The 14,815-nt window shown below is 41.2% G+C and overlaps 1 protein-coding gene across 3 annotated transcripts in view; it reads left to right on the top strand.

The window, feature by feature from the left end:
* The first annotated feature begins 4,767 nt into the window (after positions 1 to 4,767).
* Positions 4,768 to 14,815, top strand: part of Hibadh (3-hydroxyisobutyrate dehydrogenase) — a 105,464-nt gene continuing 95,416 nt past the window's right edge. The window contains exons 1-2 of one of the 3 annotated variants that reach the window (XM_052173753.1): positions 4,788 to 4,863; positions 8,557 to 8,610. Coding sequence is in view for 1 of the 3 variants with exons in the window: in XM_052173751.1 (XP_052029711.1) it covers positions 10,041 to 10,128 (88 nt within the window). In the remaining 2 variants the exon portion in view is untranslated. Of the gene's footprint in view, positions 4,864 to 8,556; positions 8,611 to 9,932; positions 10,129 to 14,815 lie in introns of those variants that run through there. The other 2 variants (XM_052173752.1, XM_052173751.1) reach the window with 2 other exon arrangements.

The following is a 14,815-nucleotide window of genomic DNA, read 5'->3' as shown; positions in this document are numbered from 1 at the left end:
ATAAATAAATCTTTAACAACAACAACAACAACAAAAGAATTTCTTTGGTTCCTGGTTCCTGGAATAGGAATAGGTTCAAGAAATGAGAGGCATTGTTGGTGCTTGTCTTAGTCAGTGCTCTTTTGCTGCAAGGAGACACCATGATCAGGATAACAGTTATTAAAAGGAGCATTTAACAGTGGGATTGCTTATAGCTTTAGTAGTGGTCATCATGGTAGTTAGAAGACAGCCAGGTGCTGGAGAGTAATAGCTTAGAGCTTTATATCCTGAACCCCAGGCAGTAAGCATGGGAGGGGAGCTTTTGAAAACCTCAAAGCTCACTCTAGGGACACACCTCCTTCAATAAGGCCACACCCTCACCAACAAGGCCACACCTCCTAATCCAAGTATTCAGACAGATGAGCCTATGAGGGCCATTCTCATTCAAACCACCACAAGTAGTCCTCTTGGACACTGTAAAAACGTGAGGGCTATAATGATATGCCTTTATTATTTGTAATGAGATCAAATACGAGGTCGTCTAAGAATTTTGTTACATGACTAACACACAAAAAAAAATCATCTGAGAATCGCTATAGGCGATCAGTGACTGACAGGGAGAAGCAGTCTTCTCCAGGGACTAGCCCCCCAACTGATTATCCAATACTAAGTGGCCATCCCTAGAAACATGTACATATGAATGATACTAAATGAGTACTAAATGGACCAGCACGTTGTATGTGTATATTTATAAGTAACAATAATAAATAAAAGAAATTACAGAGGGTAGAAAAAGGGCTTGGAGGAAGGAGAACTGTGTGTGGGGTAACAGGATATAAAAATGGAGGGCTGAGGATGATTGGGGTGTATTATAGACATATATGAAATGTCGATAAAAAGTAAAAATAAAGACAAAGGATAAATAATAAAAAATAAAAAAATAAAAAATAAAAAAAATAAAAAATAGATACAATAGTAAGAGACAAAAATCATTTGAGATGTAAATGAATGAAATGATTACTATTAATACAAATAAAACAATAGTAAGAGACAAAAAAAGAAATGTCAAAATGAAATCCATTATTTTGTAGAAATAATAAATGCTCATTAAACAATGGAAGAAGAGAAATACTCTGAAGATCAGGTGCAAGGCCCCCATGTCAGTGTAAACAGGCTGAAGCTGTCATCTCTTCAGAAAGCTGACAGTTTTTTATAAAACTGCTGTTTGCCTGTCTCTGGTTCAAAGGTAGTTCTAGGACTTGTTGTTTTATGACTGCCTGAAAATACCAGAAAACCCAGTGAAGAATGGCTGTCATCTTTCCAAATGACAAAAACTGGCATTAAAAGATGTAACAAACCATGGATGCCATCAAACCCTAAAGGAAAAGATGTTTTCCACCAAAAAAAAAAAAAAAAAGATATAGCATAGTCTCAGAATAAATACAGTGCTTTCCCCCCAAAGTTTACTGACCTAGGAAAATATTTTCTTCAAAAACATTGTGAAATCTCCTTAAAGATAAGCAACACTCTCTGGTCCAGCCTTTTGGATAAGAAAAACCAGGAGCAAACTGTGGTGATAGTCGTTGTCTAGATGAGAGGAAACTCCATCATCTAACTTGGACATCATCTGCCCAGCTGCAGCATCCTTTTTAATGTGAAAAGAAACGCAGGTGATGTAGGCATTGATTTGTGAGTGCTTCAGTTAGCATGGTCACGTAAGTGAGGACACAACTGCTGCACATCTGGTTTGTGTCCCCTTCTTTTGATTTCATGCTATGAAGCTGCCATCGAATTGCAGGGTGGGTCTGTCCGGGGAGAGAATGGGCTGGCATGTGAACTTGAGCCTGGCTTCTGAGTATGACTTCGTTTTCCATGTAGCCTTAGCACTTAGAATGTGCTGGCTATGTCCACAAGTGGAAGTCAGCATTTCATTTTCCTACTATTTTAATTATTCTCTGTTTGGTGAGTTATTGTAGTTTCTTGTGCTTTTTAAAGTAACTTGGAGTTCATTAAAAAGAGATTTTAACTGAACTTTAAACTTAGGCATTAGTGGAGGAAGTGGGTGTGGGCTTCTGCGCAGACTGTGGCATTGGTCTCTGAAGTAGCTGTCTGTGCAGCACTGGAGGCCTAAAAGTTGCTAATGACCTCTTTTTTTGTTGTTTTTTTCCTTTTTCTTTTTCAAAGATCATTATGTCGTTTCTGAGATGCACTGGATACAAGTTTAGCACAACAAAATAAAGTTTCTAAATAGTTAAATAGCCGGTGTTCAAGGAACAATGCTATATATGTAAACACACACACACACACACATGCACACTCGCGCGCGTGCACGCGCGCACGCACACACACACACACACACACACACACAGTTCCATTTTAAAGTCATGCTTGGCTACTACTGATGTGTACAAGAAACACAAAGAATGATGATACAAATTAAGCCTGTTTCCTCCAGCTCGGCCAGCCTCCTAAAGGCTCTGTGGTGTCTCACAACAGCAACAGCTGTTCCCAGTTAGGGAACAGGTTGAGGACATTTCATGTTTGAACTTTAATACACTGTGATCATTTTCATTTAGTAACCTTTTATAATTTATATTTACAAGATTAGATAATTGTTAACCACCACGGTCAAAGATTGGAAAATGGAACTAGACAATATATAACACTAGGTGTTTCTAGGCCCGCTTCGATGACAGACCAAGGAGGTATGTGGACACTAACCTGTGTATACATCCCTGTTAAACATGAATTTATACTATTATAATTTTAATCCCCTTAAATAAACACAATAATATGAACTCAGATTATCTCTCAGTTTGGACTGTAATTCACTGTTCTTATCAATGTTTTGTCTTCCAAAACATTTTTAAAATTAATTATAGGAAAGACTGGTCATCATGCCCATCCAGATTCACTTTTCTGTCTTGTTTTGTTTTTGTTTTTGTTTTTTTTTTTTTTGAAACAGAGTTTCTCTGTGTAATTCTGACTGTCCTGGAACTCACTCTGTAGACCAGGCTGGGCTTGAACTCAGATTTGCCTGCCTCTGCCTCCAGAGTGCTGGAATAAAAGGCATGAGCCATCACTGCCTGGCACTCTTTTAAAGATTATTTTTATTATGTGCATATGTGGGGGTATGCGCATTGTGGGGCTATGTGTATGCATGTGCGTATGTGCACATGAAAGCAAATGCCCACAGAGGTCACAGGTGTCAGATTACCCTGGAGCTGGGGTTACAGGTGTGGGTAACCCACTTGGTGTGGGTGCTGGGAATTGAACTCAGGTCCTCAGAAAAAAACAATACCTGGTCTTAATCATTGAGCAATCTCTCCATGACAATCAACTCTTTAAAAAAAATCCCAATTCTCTCTACCATATTTTTAATATTTCTTTGGAACTAAGGGTTGCTAAGTGCCTGAGTTCTTGCAGATAGAAAGAGAAATTGTAGGGTGGGGATTATAAACTGATACTGATAATGTGCACAGTCAGTGGGCACAGTCTTGGCCTCTTTCATCTTTCCTTTGCTTAGGACAAGATGAAAAGCTGGAAAGCAGTGCCAGACCAGATTAGAAACAGATGGGGGCTGATCTTAGAGTTTAATAACCTGAAGCTGTCACCCTGGGGACCGTCAGTCTACCGAAAGCTTTTTGTTGTTGTTATTAGCTAGTGCAGGTCCTTGCACATACATACATACATACATACATACATACACACGTACATACATACATACTGTACTTCTGAATTACACTTCCAGTCCAGGCTTCTTCTATGCATGGAAAAAACAAATTCCTGGCCTTTGGCCTTCGGTTTCAGTCAGCCCAACCTAATGCCAAGTTCGCATATTTTTGAAAATGTCAGGTGACTTTAGGTTTCCTTCTTTCTCCTTGCCTCCCAGCTCAGTGCTGGGTGCTCAGTCCACAACCTCACACACCCACCGGTTCCCCTGCTGAGCTAGGTGATCATCTAGGTACAGCTTCTTAACAGACTAAACTACTTTCACGATACTTATTTGTTACCTGAACAGAAGACTTCTTTTGGAAGGTCACCTTCAAGGATGTCTTGAAAATTGGGAAGTAAAATTGTTTCAGAAGGGAGGGAGGGAGAGAAGGAAAAAGAGAAGCGGGCAACTCAGAGTAATGGAGCAAGGGAGATAGATAGCATCCTGTTACCATAGGGAGGTCACCATCTTAGGGACATGTGAAAAGTTAGCCTTTTTCTTTTCCTTTCCAGAGTCTGATGTCAGGAACATTATTTAGATCTTATACAAGTTACCAGCTCTCTTCCCCATCCCCTCCTCCAGTCTATTTCCTGTTTAGGCTGGATGATTTTATGATTCTATCTTTAAGTTTGTCGATTTCCCCCATTTTACTGTTGCCCTTATTAATTGGGTTTTATAATGTCAATAATTGCATTTTTCAGTTCTAACATGTCCATTGTTCCTTGCTATGTAGTCCCGGTGGGTTTGGCCTCAGCTCCCCATGAGGCTTGCAGTGCACTTCCGCAGGCAGTGGGTGCTGGGGTACCTCTTTGCTGTTCCCCACAAGCCTTCCTTATCACCGAGCAGAGGTCAATGTCCTGTCTCCTTACTAGGTCTCCTCAGATACTGTCCTGGCTGAGGGCTGAGCAGCTGAACGACTGAGTGGCGGGGAGCCTTATCACTCTCTTGCAGTAGAGCATTGTGACCCCTTAGGAGGACAAACGACCCTTTCGCAGGGTCCTGCATATTAGCTATCCTACTTATCTGATGTTCACATTACGATTCACAACAGAAGCAAAATTACAGTTATGAAGTAGAAATGAGAAAATGTTATCGTTGGGGGTTGCCACAACATGAGGGACTGTATTAAAGGGTTGCAGCTTTAGAAGGTTGAGAAGCACTGCTCTAAGGTAAGGTGGAGCTCTGGCCTCCTTCCCTTGGTCTCTGATGACACCAAGTGTGTGGAGAAGCATGCTCACAGGAAGGCCTGGATTGTTGTCCACTGTTGCAGATGGCAGACCGGCTGAGCGGATAGGCATGCTGTGTGGTATTAGGATGCCTGGAGGTCTCACCACAGCCTGGAGAGTACAGAAGCCGAGGTCTATCATTTGGCCTGTGTGTGCATATGCCTAAAGTTGTGTGGTGTGTGTGTGTGTGTGTATGTAAGTGTGTGAGTGTTGTGTGGTGTGAGTATGTGTGAGTGTTGTGTTGTGTGTATGTTGTGTTGTGTTGTGTGTCTACAGTTGGGTGGTATATGTACAGTTGTGCAGTGCATATGTGTCTATATTTGTATGGTGTGTATGTGTGTATGTTTACAGTTGGGTGGTATGTGAGTATGTTTGTGTGTGAGTGTGTGTGTGGTATGTATGCATGTCTCTAGTTGTATGGTGTGTGTGTGTCTACAGTTGGGTGATGGGTTTGTGTGTGTGCTATGTCTACCATTGGGTAGTGTGTGTGAGTTTGTTTACCTAATATTGTGGGGTGTGTGCCTGAGTGTGTGTGTGTGTGTGTGAGTGAATGGTATGAGTGTGTTTACAGTTGGATGGTATATGTATGTATGTACAGTTGTGTGGTGTGTATGTGTAAGTGTGTATGTTCACAATCAGGTGGTATGTGTGTGAGTATGTGGTGTGTGTGTGTGTGTGTATGTGTACAGCTTGGTTGTGCGTCTGTGTTTATGTGTATGTTTGTGTGTATGTGGTGTGTGTGTCTACAGTGGTGATGTGTTTGTGTGTGTGCTGTGTGTCTACCATTGAGTAGAATATGTAAATTTGTATGTGTGTATGTCTACAGTTGGGTAGTGTGTGTGTGTGTGTGTGTGTGTGTGTGAGAGAGAGAGAGAGAGAGAGAGAGTGTATGTGTTTATGTATGTGCGGGTGTGTTTCTAAAGTTGTGTGGTGTGTGTTTGTGGTATATGTGTTTCTACAGTTGGGTAGTGGGTATGCTCATGTGTATATCTACAGTTGTGTGGTGTATGTGAGTGTCTGTGATATGTGTGTATATACAGTTGTGTGGTATGTGTATGTACATGTAAATATATGAATGTACAATTAGGTAGTGTGTATATGTATGTATGTATGCATTTGTATTTTCTATGACTGGATGGTGTGTGTGTGTTTGTGGTGTGTATGTGCATGTATATGTGTGTGTCTACAGTTGGGTGTAAGCTATCTTTTACCCTAACATGTTCTCTGTCTTGCTAAGATACCCATGTCTCAGGTTTTACAATAGAAAAGGTCCTTTCTCAGTCTTAGGGACATTGCCTACTGGGGGCTGTGAGAGAAGGAAGAAAAGACAGAGACAACAGCACTTGTGTAGGAAGCAGGGATCAGGTGGCCTGGGCTCTCAGATGGAGAAACTGCAGCACCCCAGAAGCTCACTGTGTTTATTGTAGAGTTGAACAGAGAGGCAGAGCTATTGCATACAGCTGAACCGAGGCGGGGTTATTACATACAGATAAACAAGGTTTTAGGATAATACAGGTAGTGCAGGTTTTATGATATACAGCTGGATCAAGAAAATGGATCTTGCTAATCTATAATCTCAGCAGGAGCAGTCTCAGAGGGGTGTGGGCTTCAGGCCATAAATATCCAGGGGAGAAACTTATGATGGACATTTTCTGGATGTAATATGAACACCCACAGTTGGACCTCAGAGTAAGACTTTGTCTTTCCCTCTGGCTCTCACCCTGGGAAGGCTTTGCCCTTCCCATGGGTCTGAGGCTAAGGGTCCTTGACTTGGCTGCGCCCATGTCAACAGCACACATCCACTCAGAACTTTATTTACTTAAGGCTGAATGAAAAAAAGAAATAAAAGGAGAATATGACTACTTCACAGGGGTTAAGATTTTTATCACAGATATAAGGGTGAGCACTGGCTAAGGCAGAGACATCTGGGAGAGCCCAGAGTGGACATGACCAGTGTACTGAGCAGGGCCATGCAAGGAGAGGGGAGAGGGGAGAATAGGGGAGAGGGGAGAGGAGGGGGAGAAGGGAGAGGGGACAGAGGGGAGAGGGGAGAGAGGGGATAGAGGGAAGAGGGGAGAGGGGAGAGGGGAGAGGGCAGAAGGGAGAGGTAAAAAAGGACTGTGTAATCAAAATGTTATGTCAGGAAGAACAGCTGGGGGAAGGGCAGCCCAGCCAGTCCCTGGACTGGAGACTTTAAGGTGGAGAGCTAGGTATACCAGCCAGGGTGATCCTAAGATCTGGAAGAACTTGATGGCCAGAATCTGCTTTGGTGTTAAAAGGCCCCTGAGCACCTCAGTTGGCCATTTGACCCGGGGTTGAGACCTAACAAGGCTTCCTCTGGTTCTCTCACTTGGTCTCTCCAGTTCTTGGTCTGGGATCTATAAGGTACATAAAGAATCATGGGATGGGCAGGCTGTGGGGCTACACACCTCTAAGCCCAGCACTCAGGAGACAGGTGCAGGCAGATCTCTAGGAAATCAAGGCCATCCTAGTTTACAAAGCAAGTTCCAGGCCAATGTTACAGGCTGATCCCTGTCTTAAATCCTAGCCTCCCCAACTCCCCCAAGTCTAACCATAGACAGTAAACTGCCTTTCAAATATAATAACACCTTCAAATACTAAGAATTGCTAACAAAGTCGCAACACTTAGGAAAAGCCATCTTTGAAAATCCTTTGTGAAGCAATTCAGGGCTTCTGGAAAGAGACAATGGTCTACATGATATGGGAATAAATTAAAATTATGACTTACCCCTTTGTGACACTGAAACAAATAGAATCAAACTTTCCATATTGGGCAAGTTCCATAGCCAGAGCAAAACCAAAGCAAGCAAAACCAAAGCAAACTAACCCAAACCTCACACAGTGGTGCTCCGCTTGCTCCCCCACGGCCCCTGATTCTTTCTACTCCTAGGAGGATGGTGTTCACAAGAGTTGGCTTTTTGTAAGAAATAACTCATTTTCGAGAAAAGAGCCCCATAAACAACCCAGAGAAACAAAAACAGTAGCCCACAATAAAAATGACAAAAGCAATCTGATTGGGTGTAAAATCTCAGGAGGGCTGGGATATTAACTCAAGGAGCTGCAGAGATGAATTGATGTGTTGTCTTGTGTCGTAAACAGCTCTGCTGTGGGGGTCGACAGAGCTGGGAAGCAGACTGCACTTCAGCAGTTAAATATAGAAACCTGTAGGGACACATTTATTGCTCGCAGAAAATCCATTCCAGTAAAACCTAAAGAAACCAGAATAGAGAGACATGAAATGCTGCAGAAACCAATTAGCCCTATTAGGGATGGCAGCACCGCATCCAAGAGATTGCCCAGTAGCTACAATGTTATTTATTTGTTTGTTTATGCTTGTTTTGTTCCCTTTCCCTTTGACTTTCTTTCCTGTTTTTAGTGTGGGGCAGAGTACTGTTTGGAAGGGCAACCAGAGAAGGGAATTGTTTTTCTATAGCTACAGATGGGTCCTCGAACTCTGTATGGGTTTCTGGGAACATTAACACCATGCCAGAACCCTGAGCCTGCAAAGAAATTTCCAGCAATATTAGTTTTCCTTTTATCAGCCCTATGGTTAACTGGAAAGAGGCTTTTTGCTTTTTAAAGGTCAAACTTGAATCCCTTGATCTTGCTTTTTAGGTCGGATGAATACAGCACAAGGAAAAATGGATTAACAAAACAAAACGAACACAGGTTTTTTTGTCTTTTTTTGCGGGGGGGGGGGGAGGGGGGAGGGTGGAAAGTAGACCTCTTGGTTTTCCTATTGCGCCCTCCCCCAATCCCCATTCTTTCTTCCTGGCCTACTTTTCTTCAAAGGTTACAAGTGTTGTTTTGGTGTACTGAAGATGAAAATCCTTCAGCTGAAATAGAATGCTTTGTGATTATGCCCAAGAAACAAAAATTCAAATATGTATACTGTCTTTCTTAAGGTTTCATTGCTGTGAAAAGACACTTTAACCATGGCCACTCTTATAAAAACAAACAAACAAACAAAACATTTCCCTGGGGCTGGCTTACAGTTTCAGAGTTAGTCCATTGTCATGATGGGAGCACAGTCGTGTCCAGGCAGATATGGTGCTAGAGTTGGGGCTGAGAGCTCTGTATCCTGATCTGAAAGCAGCAGAAGAGGACACACTAGCTGTGGTTTGAGTATAGGTAAGACCTCAACGCTGGTCTCCACAGTGATGCATTTCCTCCGACAAGGCCACACCCACTCCAATAAAGTAACACCCCCTATGGGCCAAGCATTCAAACATATGAGTTTATGGGGGCCATGCTTATTTAAACCACCAAATATACTGAATATCCAAATAAGGAGAGAGAAGCAAAATATCTGTTTTTATAATATACATATATACTACTCCCTGGGTTTAAATGTACCATTAGATTCTGGTTTCAAAAGATGCAGGTTGTAAAAGTTTTAAACATTAATGACCCATTATGGGTTCGGTAAGTTCCTAGAAATGCTACTCTTCAAAGAGAACAATGTAATAAAATTGCTTCCCTACTACTTTTCAAATATGATTGGAAAAACCGTTGAGTCATATCACATAGATATCAGTTATTACACACACGGTAGATTCTGTGATTGTGTTGCAACAGACGCTGAAAATATGTATGCTAACCCTGGGAGATCCATGTATTTATTACCGAAGTTAAAAATGAGTCTCTATGCTAGGAAACACGAAGTTTCTGCTCTTTCCTTAAATACTGTAGTAGCTGCGGTTCTTGATTGTGAGGAAGAAAAACAGCAGCCCTGTGAAGAGCCAGTTGCAGGTGCTTGGAGGAGGCGGTAGGAGCGACAGCCACCACCTCCCACACACCCCTCAGCTTTCGGATAAACAAGAATTCTCCTACCCAAAGACTGTAAACTCAGCAGGAGCCAGAGGCAAGGTTGGGCGTCTGTGGATTTGGAAATCCTGATTGGCCCGTTCTCGACTCTCCGGCCACGCCTCTCAACACAGTGCTCCGCCCCGCGCTGGGCGGAGCCCAAGTAGAGCAAGGAGAGCGCGTGCGCGAGCTGTCCTTGGTGGTGCGGGCCATCCCGGCTGCGCACACTCTTAACCCACAGGCCGTGTGTGAGGCGGCGGAGGTCACGGCGCGGAGGCGGGGCGGGGGGCAGCATGGCAGCCTCCTTGGGGTTCCGGGGAGCAGCCTCCGGCCTCTGGTACTGGAGCGGCCGGCGGCGGCCCGTGGGCAGCCTTGCAGCGGGTAAGGACCTCGCGCCCCATCTGCTCGTCTTCTTCTGGCCATCCGAGGAGGGCTTTTCGCCCGAAGGGCTGCGGTTGGTTTGAGGGTAAAAGCGACAATTGTGGTCGTCTCCTAGGCCTGGGCCCCTTGTAACTGCCTCCTGAGCGGTCAGCCTTCCTCTCCTGCCCTAAGCCCGGCTCCAGATTGTTCAGCCTTTCCTCTTCGGGACCCAGGAACAGCTTGTGATAGAGGGAGGAATGTTTGGGTTCCTGGCGTGTATGCTTTGGATTTGGGGCTCCTAGGACATTTGGAGGGCTCAGCTCCAGAAGTGACCCCACCGCATCCACCTCTGGGACCCCTGGCCTTTCAGCTCCCCGGCTTCACCCTAAGCGGGCGCTCCCTCAGACTTCAAGGCCTGATTTGTGTTTAACCACTCTAGTCGGTGGCATGACCGTATCCTAGAAATCGAGGAAAGTTTGTCACCCTTGACCAGCAAGCAGAGCTAACTCCATTATGAAATGGAGCTGTGCTGCCTCAAAGTGGTGGACTTTTGTCAAATTATTAACCACAATTCTTTGCCTCAAAATTGTGTCTATAACCTAACTGACTACTATGCTGTTTTGCAAGTATGGAAAGTGAGCAGAGATTTAGGAAGAAGCTTGTTTAGAGCTACATGAATATCTGAGAACTACCCAAGGCCTTAGAATAAGTAAATTGGGACATCTCCAAGATCCAGGAAGTACCCCTTGTTTCCCCCCAACTCTTGGATTTCCTAGGACATCAAGACACTTCTTTATTTAAGAATTGGTTGACTTGTGGGAGATACCGAAGGATTTTTTTTAAATGTAAAAGTTTAACAATGTGCTGTTTAGCACTATCACATACAGGATTAGCAAACAAAACAGCTTTGACTTTGCCTAGCATGCAGGAGGCTCTGGATTCAGGGTGCTTATGTTCACTTGTTTTAATTTTTGTGTAAGAAATAGGTTGGAAATTGATTTCTGAGCAGCTCCCAGTCTTTGTCCTCAGAAAAACCTATGAATTTTCTTTCTGCTTTGGAAGAGTGTTTATGTGATAACAGGTACCAGATGACAGATAAGGAATTGTGGTAGCCAGATGCAAACACATATGAATTTGGATATAATTTTTTTCTTTCAGTTTTCTCATCAGTGCACAACATTTTGAGATCTGATTAGTCCAAGTCGATGTATATTTGCTGTTTAGTGTTTTTACAAGCTGTCTAATGATAGTTTCATGAACTGTTGATGTACCTTTAGGGTTATGAAAGTTCTTATGATTCATGATAGGAGAGTCTGAGGCTCTCCTATATAGACTATAATACTTTGCACTGACAGCAGGAAGGATCTAACTCCCCAGTGCTAGTTACCAAACCATCTTGTGTTTGGGCTGCTTTGGCCCAAAGGTATGTGTCTGTGAATAATTAATTTTAAGAAGGAGTTCTTTAGTGATATCTTTGAAACACTCAAGCAATCCTGTTTTACTTTGAAGTTATTTTAAGTGCCAGTGTTTAATATAAACTAATATTAAGGACAAGTAGTAAACTAATTACAAAAATGTTTTTTGAGATTTAAATCTTTTTTAAAAATGGGGAAAATACCTCATCTACATACAACTTTGAATTGTAGGAAAATGCAGAAAAGGAATCATGTTCAATTACGGATATTCAGTGTTCTGAATTCTGAGGTTATTTGTCTCCATCATATGTTTAAGCGCTTTTATAGCCAATAGTTGACAGTGGTATAAAGACTCATATACTTTTTAAAAAATGAGACCTACAAGGTATCAATTTATGGCAACTGTAATATACTTAATGTATCCCAGAAGAAACAGAGAAAATAATTTTCTGTTTCATAAGTCATTTAATAAGCAAATTTTGTATTTTATTTTAAAAGATAATTATATTTAGCTTTAGGTCTATTTTTAGAAGAGGACATATGCACACACATATTCTTCAACTTACTTTTTGGGACTCCACAACATGTACATAGAAAAATTGTATCAGGACATTTTTAAAGGCCAGTTGACAAAAGGTGGGGTGGGAAAATTAAATAGCACTGTATATAGAATTTCAATGCTAAGTTTAAAAAAACTACTGATGTCTTTTGTATATATGCTTGTACTTCTTGTATGTTTAGATTTAAGCTTTTTTTTCTCACAGTTTTATCCATAATACAGCAATTTGTGATTATGTTCGCCCACATTACCCTCTGTTATACCTCTTTCTTTCCCTCTGAACCCCTTCTTTCCAGCCCGTTTCCCAGAGGCTACACCATTCCCGAAACGATAACCCAGCAACAACCATTAGCAGGCAAAAGTATTCCTCATGAGGCCTCCTCTGTGTGTGATGGCATGTTGAAGGGTCAAGTGTTCACGACTGTAACTGTGTGCTGTCTGGATGGCTGTGTTTTGTGGCATTCCTCACCATCTTTTCATTCTTAAGCGCCACTGTCCATGATGTTCCCTGAGGCTTGGGGGAGGAGGAGTGATAATGGTTTTGTGGAATGTACTCCTTTGTTTTTTTGAAGATTTGAATCTCAAAAAAAGTTAACATTTTTGTAGTTAGTTTACTATTTACCATTAATATTAGTTTATATGAACACTGGCATTTAAAATAATTCCAAAGTAAACCTCAACTCCAACTTCAAAGTGTAACCTTAGAGTAATCAAGTATATAATGATATTGTTTTCCATTTACATTAGCGTCACTTATATTGGCACATTCAGGTCAGAGAAGTTACACATGGCCTTGGGACTAAAGTTGACCTTCACTTTACAAGATTACACACCAGAAATACTTATTGCTGAAATAACATAAGGCCTTCCTAGAGTAAGTTATCATTCTTAGTTGAGAAACTTTTACTATTAAGGCAAACAGTGTTTGTTATATTATTGTATGCAACATAGGACACCGTGTTGTATATCCAGTGGTCCTTTCTTAGCCAGTTTTGCCTTCTTCACTTCCAAGAGTTACTCACCATTAAACATAGTCTGAAAATACTACATGGAAAGATATTTTGGGACCAACCACATTTGCATAACTTTAAAATGTGTATTGTTATAATTGTTCTATATTATTATTTTTGTTTGTCTCTTACTGTGCCAAAAATAAGCTTTATTATGGAATATAATATATGTATATATATATATATATGAATTAAGATTTATCGTGGGATATATATATATAATATACATTATTTCTTGCATATATAATATATAATTTTTTGCACACACATATACATATATGCACATGCATATAGGAAAACATGTATAGAGTTTGACATTGTCTGTAATTTCAGACATCTAATTTCAAACTATTTCCTTAAGATAAAGAATACTGATCTTATGACAGAATGAAAAATCCATTTAGAAGCTTTAAGCGATTATTTTTGTGTAATAAAGTAAACTTTTCCTTATGACTTTATAGTTTTTTATAGTTTATATTCTACAATACATATGTTCCTTTGATTAGGTAGCTTTTGAAAACATAAAATAATTTTTTTTACAGATAGTAGACTGATTTCTGGTAGCAGGTCAAGTTACCAAAATATATATAACTTTGATCCTATTACATAATCTGTAAATTTAAAACCCAGTGTTGCCAAGTTTTCTAACCAGTTTCTCCACCAATGAGCCAGTATCACCTTTATGCTGACTGTCTTTTTTTTTTTTTTTGGCTTGATTTTATCTGTCATCTGACATTGTTGTCTATACACATTACTGTTAAGATAGATGGATTTCTCTTGTATGTTTGAAGGTGTTTTTAGAGTCCCACTAAACTCCCTGGGATCCCTATACGTTGGGAGCCAATTCTGTACACCAAATACTCCATCAGAAGCTCCATCTTCATTGGAAGTTGTCATTGTCTAAGTGACTTCTGCTGCCTTTAATCTGTCTCTTCCTTGTAACTCACTAGGTTAAAAAGGCCATGCGTGTAGGACTTGTTCCATAGTGGCACTTCTTGACCCTTTTAATACAAGTAGCTACTGTTTACTGACTGTCATGTGCTAGGCATTGTTTAATGCTTTACGTATCTCATTTCAAGTAATCTTTACAGTAACCTTCTGATGTTGTTGGTACTGTTGTTGATAAAAACATCTAGAGGAGTTAATAACTTTATGCTTCAAGGGCATACAACCAAAGGTGACTTTACATGGATCTCCTAAAGTCAGAATTTAAATGTGATCATAACCAATGAGCAACTTCCCTTTGGGCAATTCTTGTACCAACTTCGCACCATTCATTTCTTGTCTTGCCCCACTGATGAGATGAAGAGGGCTGAGCCCATCACTGACAACCTGTCTTGACTGGTACTCAGAGTGGCCCGGATAACATAGGCCTTCTTGTTCTTGGCTCCTTGGCTTCTGCAGCAAAGGTCAGCACCGTCCCCTCAGCTCTTGGATCCTGTCACTTGGAGTTTCACAAGAACTAGTCTTTTGGTAGATAAGACTGTGACTGTTGCCTGCTGGCATCTGTGCTGTTGCCTGTTTTACCCCCAGCCCTTTGACACTGACCTTGTTCACCACTAGTCAAATGATTTGTTCCTTCATTCCATTAAGTACCCCTCTAGCTTTTATCCAGTCTGAAACTTATTTATAAACAGGAATCTTTTGTTAATTTTAATTTTTTTTTAATCTCTTGCTCAAATTCTGAGAATTACCTATGGTCTGTCCTGTCCCCTCTCTGCCAC

The sequence above is a fragment of the Apodemus sylvaticus genome, chromosome 2 (genome assembly GCF_947179515.1).
Source record: "Apodemus sylvaticus chromosome 2, mApoSyl1.1, whole genome shotgun sequence".
Taxonomy (NCBI): domain Eukaryota; kingdom Metazoa; phylum Chordata; class Mammalia; order Rodentia; family Muridae; genus Apodemus; species Apodemus sylvaticus.
The sequence above is the reverse complement of the archived record's forward strand: the minus strand, read 5'-3'. Positions and strand labels throughout refer to the sequence as shown.